Here is a 16,287-nt window from a genome sequence, read left to right as displayed (position 1 = left end):
CCAAAACCAAGCTTGAACATGGGGACAGGGCACATTTATAAAACCCACTGTCTTAGTGTTGGACAAAAAGAGGAGAGGCAGTTTGAAGTAGGATCTGACAGGTTCTGTCACTGGCCAGACACAGCCTTGTTCCTCCCATTCACAGCAATGCCCAACAAATTCCAACATAGCTTTTTTTTTTTTCCCAATAAAATGTTTCCTAAAAGGCATATGGTATGGGTTGTCATGTCCATACTAAATTCAAAGTACTCCCCTTGTAAGACACTAATTCATCACATTCTCCCGTTTCCAGAAACATCAAGGGGAACACGTAGTATAGGATGTAATGTCTGTTTTCTGCATGGGGTCACGGGAAGTCTGACCATTCAGATAATGAAATAGGAACAAGAAAAGCAGCCCTGTCTGACCGGCTAGCTGTCTGGTTTTGGAAGAAGAGACATGATCAGATATATGACAGTAAGCTTTTCTTGTAGGAAAATCTGCACTTATTGCTCATACTTCATATATCCACTTGTGTCTAAATAGCTTCTGGCAACAACAACTACCTTATTTTTACATGACAAAGTAGCAGGGAGCGTAAGATACAATCTTCAGGTTTAAGCTGTTATTTTAAATTCCTTTTATTATAGAACTTCTAGAATTTCCAGTTTGTTCAAGATGCTGGTGTACTGCTGTACTACCTCCCTTCTATTTCTGCTATTTTGCCATATGGTGACCACGTTTTTATGAAGTAAAAGAAGGCAAAACTTCTTTTACTTTATTTGGATGTCTTGTGTGACTAAAGTTATAAGAAACATTGTTTTGTAGTTTTAAACCTGACATTTTGCAGACAATTATTCAAAGAAAACTACCTGGACACTCAAGCTTTAATTATCTAACATAAAGCACTTTATTTGCCTTCTAAAGGCTGAAGTAATTCTGCACACCTGAGCAAAAGGAAATGTTGAGCTTTCCAGACAGGAAGTTTTCCCACCTGTATCTGCCCTGAGGGTACTAGCCCCAAATGATGAATTTCTCCCCAGGCCCAAAGGAATAGTACGCCTTGGTTGGAATAAGGAACTATGAAGGACTACCAGGATAGGCATCAGGGTCATCAGGACACAGGCTTCAAGACCAACAATTTGATATTAACCTGCCACAGGTCTGTCTCCCTTGCTGGAAGCTATACAAAGAGAAGAGACGATGCAAAGATCTCTTTTGCTAACAGTGAAGAGGCTTACGAAATCTAAAATCCTGAGCCACAAAGGGAGGCAGTTGTGGGCAGCAAGCACAGGCTTTGTGCCTTTTTCATTCTGACTGAAGGGCATGAAAATACTTTCTCCCCATTGACTAAAACATACTGGCTTATTCTGAAAAGACCATTTTGTGTTGCTATAACGCATTTCCCAATAAGTTTTCTCTCAATGAGGGCTCATCTCCAATAAGAAAGTGTGTTCTTCAGGATTTAGAGGAGCTACAACAACAAAGTAATAAAACCCAATAATTTGCTTTTTGAAGAGCAGAGGCCTTGGGCTCCCTTTTAAAAAAAAAGTAGGAATATAGAGCCTTGGTTTGAGGAGATATGCTCCCAGAGTTATTGTATCTTGTAAGGCCAGAGCAACCATCATTGCCAATATGTATCTTCCAGATATATTTAAAAAAAAATACATCCATTGGAGGAGGCTGATTAAAAAGAAAAATCTGCAGTTTTTGCTTTCATCTCTCCAGCAAATATATGTGTGTCTGTGTATGTGTATGTCTTTCCTATACAGTCCACAGCATTTTCTCCTACAGCCCATGGTATAAATGCAAAAAAGCACCAAAATGGAACAATTGAGAGACTGACTTAGTTTCTGTGTAAACTTCCATAGTACTATACAGTTCTTAGGCAACTGCACTGCTACATTCAAGTGCTTGGCAATGCTTCTATGTAACTTGTGTTTATTCTTTGTGTTCCTTGCAAACAAAGCTGTTTTGTAAGAGATAAATATGCAGCCAGGCTTGGAAAATCCCATTTGTAAACATGCTGTAGAATTAATGAATGGAAGTGTGCCTGAGAAATCACATGAGCCTCATTCAAGGTATAATCCATAACACCTGCATTCAAAAGAGAGCAAATCCTAATCACATAGGCAAATGACAAACTACTTTGTATTCAAAGATCCTGTATATGAATACTTTGCATTAAAAAAAATATGATCTAGAACCTTTTGCACTTCATGGAGGTGAATGAATTCATTGGATATGACAGAATAAAAAATATTTTCTAATTCAACTAAGACAACAATCTTCTGTGAAGCAAACCCAGCTACCTCTGATTTTTGTAATTTAGAACTAAATGACATTCAATTTACCTCTATCAAGCAATTCTTACCTCAGGTCCTGGAGGACCCAATGGTCCAGGGGATCCAGGATCTCCAATTTTCCCCTTAAAAAAATCCAAACAATTATATTATTGGTGATAATTAATTTTTTTACCAACAGATTGTTATGAAGATTTTAAAAACATTTATCAAAAAGAAAGCCAACAAAAGTGTTGAGATGACTTTTCCACTAAACAGGAAATTTTGTAACTGCCTCTCTTTGGATCCAATTAAAACTAGTTCTTCATATCTCTTTGAAGTCACAACAAAAAATGCAAATTAGCTTTAGACAAATGAAACTGGGAGTTTTGGGATGATCCAAATAGTCGCATAAAAACCCCCTTGAAATATATAGCTGTTTTCACAATAAAAACTACGTATTATTTAAAAGTCCAGGAAGTAACTGCTCTGGGTATTGGTTTACATACTTACCTATATAGTTTAAGTATCCAATCACAGCCAAAGAAATGGCAGTTTTGTGATTAATAATAGTAAAATTAGGTCCTATCCACATGTTATAGTAACTCTATTATATACAAATACTGACACACCTAAGAACTGACCAAAATATTTCTCTAAACTACACCTGTTCTTCCACATTTTTAAAAGTTTGCTGCTGCTGCTGCCATAACTAGGTGTTCCTTGAGCAAAATTAAAGCCTGACCTGGAAAACCTTTTTTAAATTTTTAAAGTAAATTATTTTATTGTAAATGCATTCTACAAAGTTAGATCTTATATTACTTGCAGGACTGAGGTCTCATATCTTCATTTAACAGAATTCAAGAAATCGGTCACATTCAGTTTGTGCTTAAAATCCACAACTGTTCAGGAATGGGCTAATTCACATGCTTATCTTTAAATGAAAGTGTTTCTATCTTTAAAGGCAAAAAGGCTGAGTTTTCCTATCTGAGCTTAAGCAAATTTGTGTAAGTTTTTTGTAGGATTAGTGTTTATATTATAAATTCTCTGGGACAAAGAAAGTATTTTTTTATTGAGTTTGAGGGCCTAAGACATTCATGAAGTCTAAGGTTTACCAGATAGCAGCCTGACTGCACATAAGAAAATTCAGACTGGAGTGATTAATTCTTTAACAGCGTTAAGTATTGGCTATTGGCAGCTTTTAATTATACACCGAAAACAGGCAGATAGTAGTGCTAAAAATAGGTGAGGAAAAAGCCAGGTAACCCTGTGCAATGCCTTTTCTGTCTCAACATTTACAAATGCAGAAGGGCAACACTGCACAGATGCCTTTAAAGTTGCTAAAAATCAGTAGATACTGGAATTCATGACTACTCCCATCCCCGAGAGAAATGACTGGCCATTATTAATGAGATTTCCCACACTCTCTCCAAATCCAGCTAGCCCAAATGGTCATCTTGGCAGCTCCCAAAGCTCTCAGTGGATTTATTTCAAACATCACCAACGTGTCTATTCCGCCACAAAGTGACTGTCACAGAATACCTAATATCCTAAGCACTCCCATATTAAAATCTGACACATATACTGATCTCTGTAATAAAATTTCACACATTAGGATCTGACCCAGTCACTAACCAGTCACTAGAAATAAAAGCAGCTTAGACCTTATTCTTTGTGCTTTTTGCATTAGGTAGCTTCTGGAGGATTACATGTACTGTGAACGTAAGATACAAAGAAGCATCAAATATAACAACACATAGTGATATATTGAGAGCAAAGATTGGTGTGTAAACTTACTGGGGGTCCTGGCTTTCCTCTGATCCCTGGGGGCCCTGGTAAACCAAGAGCACCCTGAAAAAAGAAAGCTATTAAATACACATGAAAATGTATTGTTGTGTTATGTTGGAAGCAATAGATTGCTACACTTTGCCACCTCAAACAGGCTTCAAAATACTCCCGCGGGATGAGAAATGTCTTCTAACATCCAACTTTCATCAAAAGAGTTCTCAGAGGATGTGCTATTTCAGTGACTTCTGATGTACTAGCCAAATAGGAAAGAAGATACTTATTTATCTCAGTTTCATGATATGAAGGAGCATGCCAAACCATGTGCTGCTGCTAACCACAGTTGGTCCAGGTGAGCTGCAGATGAACCTCAAGGTTAAAGGGAAACCCATCTTTTACAACAGTTTCTTAGCAGGTTTCAGATCACACCATAATTCTTTTCTTGTTTGATGCATCTCTGAACACACAGCAGCCAGAATTCTGCCCATGCCCTTTACTTGTCTTTCCTCACTACTTTCCATAACTAAGTTTTAATTAGCACAGCATTTCTTAAAGATATGTTAATTCAGTGGTATCCAGTTACTGACTTGTTGCATATTAAGACTCAGAAGCCTCACGAAGTTGCTGATATTGGACAATTTTGTAAAACAATGCAATTATAAATTACCTTGTCTCCTGGGTAACCTTGGTCTCCTGGCTCTCCTGCAAGGCCATGTTCACCCTAAGCAACATATTTTATATAGACATATGTATGTGGCTTAAAATGGGGTAGTTATCAGAATTAGAGAATGAGAAAGATGAAATCAATATTTAGTATTTAAAATTAACACAGATCTTTGAATGACAATGCAAGATGTTGCACTGAAGCACCCCCTCCAGGAAACCCTAGACACACAGCACTGGATATTGTTATGCCCAGTATTAAGTGCTGTGTCCACAAGTAAGTTTGTCTAAAGTACAAGATTGTGAGACTGAAGTAATTTTAAAAAATAAAAGCCAGAAGAGAAAAATCAAAAGGAAAAAGGGAAGGCTTTGTCCAGTACATTATTTTGCTCAAGATTTAATGAAAGGAGTCTGAAAGAACTATATATCTCTAAGATAATGGAAATATTTAAATCACCTTATCACCTTTCATTCCAGGCTGTCCCACACTCCCTGGGAGACCCTATTAAAATAAAGAAAACAAAAATCCAATGTTTGTCTATAATTTGGAAACCAGCATAGGCACCGGGCTGTGGGATCGTTTTGCACCATACCATGGGCCCTGGAATTCCTGATGGTCCACTCGGTCCTGCTGGCCCAATGCCTCCCTATGAGACAGCAAGAAAGGTGACTGCATTAAACATTTGATGAAATGGAGTAACTTAAATACTGGTACCAGAATGTGGCATTTTCTGCACCACAGAGAGAAACCAAAATCTTTTTCAGGCTAATTTCTTGGGAAAAAAAGTAACTATATTATAAGCCCTCCACATTTACAGTTCCCAACCACATCAGCAGAAACACAAGAAACTGAATTTCCCTCTTTTCCCATAGATTCTGTATTCAAGAGAAGATAGTGCATTAGGCAATGCAGAATAAGGAAGCTTTGTTTTGTACTGCAGCTGCACATTCGGTGGCTATTCCCTCTGTCCTTAGGGTTACATGACATCACTGCTCTGTAAGCATTGAATTTGACTTAAAGGAATTATTCTACCATAAGTAGTGCCATAAAAAGTGACTTTTACTAGAATTTCTCATCTCTCAGTGACTTCTACAAGTTAAAAAAAAGAGATGGGATTCTTCCAAAATACCAAGTGTGCAAACTTAACCTAAGTTCTGACAGGCATGCTCACTTTTTCTGTTCTCGGGTACCTTCAAAGCCCTTACTACATCTCTCCTTTCTGAGACTTATGTGGACTATTTTATGACTTGAAAAGTGAACCAGAAATGAAAAAAATTAAGAATCTTAAAAGATCAACACAGCAACAACAATAATATTAAGATGGCTAGCTAAACATAAGAAATGATTTAGCAATAGTTAAAACTACATTACAGAGGGAAAAGTCTATCTACTTTCTGCCTATTCTATCTCTGGGGAAAAAAAAAAAAAAAAAAAAAGGCAGTGATATACCTCTGTGGCTATGCAAGAATTTAGCAACAAATATGAATACAGAAATCTTTTGCCACTTGCTGAGAGTGACATGGAAAAGATAAGACGGACACCTACTGATTTCCAGTTCAGCACACATTCATTATTCTCTGGAGACTCTTTCAGCAATGTTAGCAAAAGCATTCTTCTGCAGCCATCATCAGACTCATGGCTCACTGAAGAAAAAGGAAGACTGATGACTTAGCGTCTCAATGGTGCTTGGTAAAGCTCCCAGGAAAATTGCCACTCTATATTGCTTTAGCTTTCCATGACTGCTCAAATGATATATTCTGTCATGTTAGCTGATGCCAAGATAAATTGTTTACACTGCTGTCTCTTGCTTGTGCTATATATTCTAGTTCAGCAAGGCATTTCTGTATTAACAATACTGTACGTTGAAATGCTACTTATGGTAACAATAGCATTGGTTGAAAAATCACAGAGGGATACTGAGCTGGGAAATTTAGCTTAAAAAAAGCAATGGGAAGAAGTTCCAAAACAGCTTTACAAAATTCAGGTTGATGAAACTCCTATCACAGTCTCCAGAGATATTGGCTGACCTAATTAACAACAAAGAACTTGAACTACACAAAAATAAAACTGAAAAATGATCTCACTGATAAGAAAAGGGTTGAATTAGTAAGTCTGTCAGTTTTTTAAATGGTCCTCCATCTATAAAAGCCTCGCTATACGTTAGCATATGCTTATCAGTTTGGTTAAAACTTGCTGATAGATAGTAAACAAAAATTAATTCAGCTACATAAAGCATATCTTTTCCACCATTTCTATGTGAGAAGTGAAACTAAAACCAAAATGCTTTTACCTGTCAAAAAGATAAGATATCAGAAAAGGAAAACTAATGCTTTCTGGTATTAGGTTTGGGGTTTTTTTTTTAAGGAAGAAAAAAAAAAAAAAGCAAAGCTCGCTCTGATAACTGTAGTTGTTAATTTTCTGAAAGTCTTCATCTTATTAAAACTCATGGCCTTGCAAACCTTGAGAGACTGACTGCTCAGCCAGCCAAAACTCTGAACTTGGCAACAGCTTTGTATATTGAAAAAATCATGGAAGGAAGAAATTCCTGGACTCGGCTTGCCAATGCTGCTCACTTTGCCATTGTTCTCATGAACAAACACAAAAATATAATTAGCTCTTGACACTGCATACAGCTGGGCTGGACAAGCTACTTGAATTAACGCTGTTGGTTTCTGCCAGAATAATATATTTAATCTCATGTTCAATATTGCATCTTGTAATAGTATAATGTGTTACAATGACTATTTTAGAAGAAACATTGAGGTCTCCAGTTCTTTACTCAGTTTTGGATGACCACTAGCATCTGCCTGAATAAGGGCCATGTGAAAACAGAGGCCAGGGTGCACAAGCTCATTAGGAGAGCAGGTGTCGTCAAGGAACAGGGCTGCACCACAAAAGCTGTACTTGGGGATGCTGGGGTCACCTGAAATTCTCCTGGTGTCTTGGTGAAATTCTGCTACAGTTTAAAGAGCACAATGGTCCCTTGTAAAGAAACTCTGGAACAAATTGCAGCTCTTCCAATTATCTTACTGACTGGGAAAGTGCGAACCAGAGTAACTAATATGATGTAATGCAGAGACACAGAGGAGTGTATAATAGTAAATCTTCATGATGATGCCTGTACACTGTGTTAGTATCCACAGAAGACTCATGCCACTAGATACTGAAGTCCTCTTTAGCCATGTTCCGACCTTATTTCAAAACCCCAACTAGATTTGCTAATGCTTTGGAAGCTTCCAAAGGGTGTTCAGAAATCCGGAGGAAATGTTGCTGGGCCATTTTCCTCAACTGCAAAATCTTACTGTACCAGTAGTAAGGTCTTATCAACCATGGAGAGTTAACTGCCCCTGAGCAGCAATGCTAATGTGTCTTGGCTAACTAAAAGAAGATACCTTTAAAAACACCCTAATATATCTGTAAGATCTATTAAGCTGTTGGAAGGATGTACAATGATCCTACCGTTATAGAGCTGCATTTCCACATCATAAGCACTTGTCCACACATATTTTTGTTCATGTATTTGTCATCCCAAGCACTGAACTCTTTTAAGACCAGAAGCTCATCTGCAAAATTATTTCTGCCTCCAAAAGTGTCATTGTTTTTCAGCATATATACATACACCTCAGCTACAAACACACAAGCGTAGAGATCAAAGGAGCTCTCTGCTCCATGCAAGACTCCTAATTCCTTGCAGTCAAATGGAGCTGCGGCAGATGATGTTTCCAACAGTTCTGGGGGTCAAACTCTAATTCCAACAAAAGATGTGAATATCAGTGCACTCCCTGTAAAAGTCCTGTCCCAAATTGTCACATTGCAAAACTAAAAACTACACACAGGAAGAATTAGCTTAGCAATTGTACATAATGAAGAAAGAAATGTCAGTTTCAGTTTCTATGCTTTACTTTCTTGTCTTTACTTTGAATACAAATTATGTAGAGCACATGGGCACATAATCAGTGCTCTTTTACACAGCTGGAATTGTGCAAAAGAGTCCCATGTATAAACAAGAGATAGCAGGCCACTCAAATGGGGTTCACAGGCAAAACAATTATTGACTTCATGCTGGTCAAAATCTAAATATGCCATCAAACTTTTTTTCAAGAAATAGCCAAAATATAACCATAATGAGAGCTATGTACAAGTGGCAAAGGTTTTGGACTGGTGATTGAAAATAATTTACTGTATTTCACAAAAAATTATTGATACTCAGTCTCTCTGCTAAGTGACTGCAACTCAGCAACATGACAAATGGAGCTTTGACCATGCAAACATTTATGCTCATGAGTTCTAGGAAGGGCTAAACCGCTGACTAAGATTTAATCAAAATAATCAGTACCTACCTTTTTAGCAGGTAGGCTTTTTAAAAAACCTCAGAAACATTTGTACAATTATCAAAATCCTTGAGATAAAATTCCAAAGACGGTCATGTAAGAAAGAAAAGCAAACTATAATTCAAATCAAATTCTCAAGAGTGCAGCCTCTAGTCTCATGAGTGGATCAATTGGCTCAAATATGTCAACTGACAAGAACGCTATGAGTCATGTTTGCGTGATGAAGGCTGGAAGCCACAGAGGTTCCTTGACCAAGCTTGTGTGTCTTCACAATAGCAATGCCATAACAATCCCCATCAGGCAGCAAGGGATGATTTACAGGAATATTTTTTGTTATGAAGATACCATTAAAAAGATAATAATAATGGAACTCAACCGTCATACTTCAAAGGAAAAGTTAGATGACCATCAGTGTAAACTAACAAACTTATCAAGAATGTTTCAGATCTCCAGATATTTAAAAAAAAAAAAAAAAAAAGCCAACACTGGAGACAATCATGGCTTTCCTAATTCAAGTGTAAACATGTTATTTTCTCCCACATGTTATGAACTATGAACACGGCTGGGTAGCCAGCCTTGACTGAGCCAATATCAAGAATCAAAACCATGTCCTCGATCAGTAAACACATTAATTACTTAAAATAAGGGAGTAAGACTACACAGTATGAAAGTATCGGTCTTTCCCACCTCCTGTAGGACTCATTCATGTCACAGAGCTTCTCTGGCACAGCTGTATTTATACAACTACAGCTTACAACTCCATAATGACCATCACAACCTTATTCTAAAAATGTAAAAAAAAATTAATATGATACTGTATACAAGATAAAGTAATATTGCTTAGGAATTAATTCTGCTTAGAATTTGGTAGCCATATACAGGAATGAATGAAGGCTGTGGATGTTAAAATGTTTGAAAGTATTGCACTTTTTGAAAAAGTGACACTGACTTTACGGGTATAAACTAGCAAACTTGGCTATTTCGAAGAAAAAACCCAGACACACCAGATCAGAAATAAGCATAGAAATTCAAACCAAATATAGAAGTACTCCATACCAGCAACATGACAACAGTTTTGTAGAGTGATTTTAATTAAAATCATGACTAACTAAACCAAAATTTGTTTAAATCCCTGGATTCTTATGTTTGTTTTTATTATTTTACAAACAGACCAGACAAATATTCTAATGAAGCCATATCAAAGTAAGTAATAAAAGCATACTCACTCTTAGTCCTGGAAATCCAGGAGGACCAACACCACCAACAATTCCCTTCAAAGAAAATTAATTTTAGATTATCTGAATTTTAGTATTTTACAAATTCCCAGTGATAAGATAAACAAAAATGATCTGCAAAGTAAGTCAGCTGGGATTTTTAGAGAGTTCCTGAAGAATGACACCTTATCACTGTATAGGGGAACATGCTTATCAAAATCCCTGATTGTGGAATTAGATTTCAAGATATTTGCATCATTAAATCATTCCTGCATTACTAAGGAATATGAGATTTGTTACCATGATATTTAAAACAGGAAGAAGAAAAAATATTTTTTGGGGGTGGAAAAAAGACACCTCAAGAATTTATTAGGATTCCTTTGAAAGATATACAGAACCCTGGCTCAGTCCATAGAAAGACCTTTGCAAATTAAAGGCTACACTCTATGAAAAATTGTTTCTCGATACAAACTACAGTGTTTGTACTTTATGTAGAAGTAACAAATTCAACCGTACTCTACTACTGCCTCTGTTGCACTCAAGCAGAGGCTAAAATTCTGAACACCATGGGAAAACAGTTGCCAAGTCTCTTTGCCCTGCGTGAAAGGGGTATTACAGCCCTCCGGGTCAGCATGCTTCACGCAAACTGTCCCAACACCTGGGACCCGCTACTCAATGGATATCATACATAGGGTTCACCGCAGCCCATCGGCACTCACAGTGAAGGGGAATTTTTATCCAAGCAAATGTGAGCCCTTTTCTGAAGCTGTCCAACCAGGCCTGGCTGCTGGGCATGGCACAGAGAACACCTTCATGCTCTCCTCCTTCCTCTGGTGCCTACACACCTTCTCCAACCTGCTCCAAACTAACCACAGAGGAAGTCAAATGCTCTAGCAAAATCCTCCAAGGCAGACTGACATCCTCAGAGGATTGAAAGGGTGTTGTGGAAATGAAGGATGGCATTACTCTGTTAAGCAGAAGAAATTAGGCATGGAGACAAATGTCATTAGTGTCAAGTCAGCACATGGGGAGAAACGTCTTCCCTTCAAGTTCCTGCCACCACAGGCCTCCCAGGCAGCCCCCGCTCTCCACTGCCAGCTCACGAACAGGCTCCGTAAATATCCCATTAGCATTGCAGCCCCCTGCAGCTGCAGCTCTGGCCCCTTGCCTGAACAAGCCCTGTAGGGTGAGTTTTGGGGGAGGAGGAGAGAGGGGTTGCTGCCTGTCTGTGAAGGCAGTAAGATCAGCAGCTGTCTTGGCAGATTAGAAGGAACTTGTTTGCAAATGCATGCATTAAACCAAGCTTCTTTGTAAAGCCCAAGTCTGTAATTTCAGATCCAGGCCTTCTGAGCTTGATTCTGTTAAACTACTGTTGTTCTGCAGATCTTGTGGAAAGACAGTATCTGCTTTATCAGGAATGGAGGGAGACTTGGGAGTGCCAGGAGGGGAAGGAAGAACTAACCTTTTTGTATCATTTGCAAAGCAGCTGGTGACACTCACAAACCCTCGGAGGGCTTTCAAGATGAAAAGTACCATACTGACATCACCTGGCATTCCCACAAGGGGAACTTTGCCCCAGGGACCAGAAATGCAAAATATTTTCTTTTCTATGTTACAAAATGCTGACACCAAACGCTGATAATCCACCAGCAAAATTCAGAGAAACTTATTTTAGAAAAGCTTACAAGATGGGTGTCAGGAAAGGGCAGGCCTTCAAAAAGGGACCATTTCTGCCCAGTTGCTGACTCTGGTCCATATCAGAACAACCTTTAGACACAAACTGACAGCAGTTTCCAAAGGAGAATCCAACAATAAAAGCAGATTCAAATCAGCTGCTCTTTTGCCCAGCACTTATCACTGTTCCCTTGTCTGGCCCAAAGCCCTTTCACTGGTTTCTCATATCAAAGGAAACCCGAGTTTGGAGTCTGCAGCCAGAGTTTCCCTACAAATACTGCAAGACAGCAAAGCTCCTTTGAGGGCAGCCAGTGAAGCGACGTGACTGTGCCACAGTTTGAATACCATACCATGAGAGCACTTTAGCCTGCACACACTGCCAAGGACAAAGCTGTTATCATACTGATTATAACGCACTAAATGACATACTAGCATAATTGTATTCAGTAACAGTTCAAAGGATGAAATCAACTATCAAATGCATAAGCATATGAAAGCTGGGGTTTTGGCACGCATGCAGAATCCCATTTTGTTAAGGTGATCTTAGAATAATGGTTTAAATAAACAACGCAAAGTCATATCCAATGCAAGAATTTCTGAAGACAAAACATTCATCAGTAATGCAATGAGGACAGCAAGACATCTGATTCTCAAGGTAGTCAGCACATGCAGCAGTGGCAACTGTGCTCTCTCAGTAGCTTTCTGGTTCTTTTCTTTCTCTTTTTTATACCACTGCTTATTACAGTACTATCCTAGCAATTTCCATGGAAAAGTAACAGTCCAAAATTTTCCAGTGGACTTCAAGACATTGCTTTTGAGGCAAAAGTCTCCTTTCCATTTGGGAGGGGAGTTAATTAATATTGAGTGTTACCAATTTTACCATATTAATCAACACACAATTTGATACTTACAGGATTCCCATCTGGACCAGGGGGGCCTCTATTTCCAAAGTCACCTGGAAAACCCTAAAGCAAAACAGAGAATGCTTGTTCTTTATTATCCAAGACATGAAGGTTGGTCTGAACACTGAATACCTATAGGTATTAGAAATTAGGACATCAGCAAGTGGATTCAGGGAGAGAGATGGAGGAATGGGAGAAGCAGAAAGTTTCAGCTGCACAGTTCAAATGAATAGAATAGTATAGTGGTATTTGTTTGTCTCCTAAAATCATAACCAAAAAAAGATGTAACTATACACAATGTAAGCATAGGGCAAAATCAGATGACTGAATGCTTTAAGAGCAATATTAAACTTGAATTGTTTTCTTGGAGTCTCTTCCTATTTAGTATTTTCACTTCAAATATTTTTTTTCTTGTTACCTACAGCATTCACTAAACATCTGTCTTTTGTTCTCTTCTTACTCTTCCCCAAATATTAATGGTTGCAGTCTCAGCATGAGACATGTTCATTACAAATCAAATTTTTCATCTTTCTGGCACAACACTGTCCTTAACAATGTGAGCACTTGCCTTAGTCTGCATCTAGAGACTGAAACAATAACTCAAGCAAGACATAGAAAAGCCTCATTCATCTTATCAGTTTTGACTTCAGAGACTGGATTATCAGGACAGGGAAGAAATCTGACTGGCCAAGTCAGGCGTCGAAGCTTAAAACAGAATTTCCATTTCTTGCTTGAGAAGCAAAATGAAATGGAAATCCACCACTTTACTAGCTCTAACCTTCCTTGCTTCCTCTCAGGGTTTTGCAGATTGTTTTGCTTTTCTGATGTTGCCCATGCAGAAGCATGAGTTGCTCGGGAAAAGTGATTTGGTTTTTGTTTTGGTTTGGTTTGGGTTTTTTAAGTTAATTTTTTCAGTGTACTATTGCCAGCCAGATCTCACTGTTTCTCTGGAAGAGCCACATGAAGCTAATAGCTAACTCACGCTATTAGTTTGAAGCAGCACCATGCAATATTTTCACAATTCCTATCACTGTATAAAATTAGGAGAAAGGATGGAGCACAGATCTACAGAGAAATCAACATCCTTTTTAATTATATTGTAAAGTCCATAGAAGAGCCTATCACAAGATTTGCAAAATACCAAGCTGGAAAGGGATCCTGCCTGGAGAAAATCCAAGCTAAGGCGCTCACAGGAAAGAGACTTTTCCTGGAACTGAAAAGTCTCACACAGTATTAGAGTACTGAGATAACCGAGAGGTGCATTGACCTGAAGAAATCAGCCGCAAAGCACCAGGGCATTACTAGTCCATCTCCATGGGGAAAAGCAGCAAATTCCATCTTTACAATAATTTTTACGTGAAATACTCTTCTTTGGCTTTTCAGTGTTTGAATGTCTTTTTACCCCTCTCTGTGTGTCAGGAACAGTACTTTGAGGCATTAACCTTTCACCTCTGTAAGACTGTGTTCAAACCTGCTGTAGGTCAAAGGTACAATTAATTTGGCCTTTGTAATCTACCTTGTTTGGAGGACATCCACATAGCTGTCCAGCTCAAGACTTAGTATAGCAGTGTCTTTCCTTAATGGAACGGAGGATATGCATCATCATACAATATTATACAAACAGCAGTCAGAAAGACAACATAAAACTGTGGCAAGGAAGTAGAAAAATCATATCATAAATCAAAGTAGTTTAAGCACTGCTTAAGCCATATTTGGCTTTAGTAATAACTTAAACTACAATTCTATAAAAGTTAAGGCAACTTTTAATGTGTGTATATATATATACACACACACATACACAGTGCTAAAAGAGTATGTTGAAACAACGTAATAGGCTCTTAACTCCCACCGTAATGCATGACATTGTGAATTAATCTGAGACATGCTTAACACTCCCTGTAGCATCTTTTGGGTTGATTTTGGTTGGAGTTTTTTTTCTGCATTCTCCTGCTAATTCAGGAAAGCAAAAGATAGGAATACCTCTCACAACAATGAAATTTTTATTCAGGATCTGATCACGGAACTCACAAATAAGAATCTATAGCCATAATTGTAAGATCTGACAGTACAGGTCTTTATATCATTACTGTCTTATCATTTAAACAGTAGAGGTTCATAGGTTAATGGTCAATAAAGCAGATTTCATTGATTCTCAATCTGTACACCATTGGCCAAATTTTTGCACAACTCTGAAAATGTACTGTAAAATTTCACACATGCAAAGTGGGTATTTGACAGTGCCTATGTTGTTAAAAGCTACCAGCTGATAGGATGTAGACAAAGATTAATTTACTACCCTTTCCTTAACAGTATAATATTTTGGTTGTACTGCCTAGCATTGGTAGATGTTGGAAGAGGCAGAATTGCCATAACACACACGAATATAATTTTTTTTTTTAAATACACAAATGAGGCATCAAAACTGAAATGGAGGACGCAATGGGACAGTTTTACCAGCCACCAGATTATACATGCAGGTCACAGATGATGGTTTATATACAGCAGGAACCCAGCATCGCATGAGTTACGAAAGGGACAGATTACCCACAGTCATCATAATCCCATTCTCAACAGCGTGTGTCTTCTAACTGATGCTGATAAAAGTATCTTAGTAAGTAGAAAAATGAAAGGAAAATGCAACATAGGAGAACAGTCAGAAAAGTCTAAAATTGGATGTAATATAATAATACTACTGTGCAACAAGTGGTTTATTACATCAATATTAACATTTAACATTACCATAAAGCACACAAAGGACAACTCTGCATAATTTTAAAAACAGAGCCTGAACTGTTTTTACAGTTACAATGGACTTGATTAATAAATTCTTGGTATAATTTACAAGGTCTGTTCTGTCACATTGATCACTGGTTGTAACTAATCCCATATAGAAGAAAACTATGTAAAAACATTCCCTCAGATGTGGTCAAACTATACATGTAAGTAAAAGCATCATACTAACAGGACAGACAATGATTAGAAATACTGCAGAACTAGCCAAATTTCATATTACAAGCATACAATGGAGAGAAATCGAATACATATACTTTTACTATGAAATATTTTCTTTAAAGCATATCATATGCAAAACTAATCTAAAATTCACTCTATAATCTTCACAATAAAGATTTCAGTAATTGAATATTTTGTTCCATTTCAAATATTCCAGAGATGTTACAAATATGAATAACTATTCAATAAACTTCCTAAGTAGTAGCATTTTGAATTATAAGTGTACAATTCCTTGTACGATCCACCTTTCTTATACTTTAATATGACCTTCCAAAAATGAGATCATATTTGGGATCTGTTTTCTTTCAGAAGGATCTCTGCCAGTCAGACAGGGTTTTTTCCCCCTATTATTATTGAGAGAAGTTTTGTCCAAAGAAATAAGTTGCATCCTAGAACACAAGGTAAGGAGCCTGACTTCAGGCACTATGCAATTCCCATGCCAAA

General features: G+C 37.7%; 1 protein-coding gene across 2 annotated transcripts in view; it reads right to left on the bottom strand.

The window, feature by feature from the left end:
- The window catches only part of COL24A1 (collagen type XXIV alpha 1 chain), a 152,035-nt gene that overhangs the window by 88,317 nt on the left and 47,431 nt on the right, over positions 1-16,287 (bottom strand). For both annotated transcript variants that reach the window (XM_030033175.2, XM_030033176.2), the window contains exons 13-19: positions 12,841-12,894; positions 10,268-10,312; positions 5,303-5,356; positions 5,167-5,211; positions 4,714-4,767; positions 4,059-4,112; positions 2,354-2,407 (exon numbers count right to left, since the gene is read on the bottom strand). In XM_030033175.2, coding sequence (XP_029889035.1) covers positions 2,354-2,407; positions 4,059-4,112; positions 4,714-4,767; positions 5,167-5,211; positions 5,303-5,356; positions 10,268-10,312; positions 12,841-12,894 — 360 coding nt within the window. The remainder of the gene's footprint in view (positions 1-2,353; positions 2,408-4,058; positions 4,113-4,713; positions 4,768-5,166; positions 5,212-5,302; positions 5,357-10,267; positions 10,313-12,840; positions 12,895-16,287) is intronic.

Source organism: Aquila chrysaetos, chromosome 12, assembly GCF_900496995.4.
Source record: "Aquila chrysaetos chrysaetos chromosome 12, bAquChr1.4, whole genome shotgun sequence".
NCBI classification, from domain to species: Eukaryota; Metazoa; Chordata; class Aves; order Accipitriformes; family Accipitridae; genus Aquila; species Aquila chrysaetos.
Note: the sequence above shows the minus strand (reverse complement) of the source record. Positions and strands in the feature narration are given on the sequence as shown.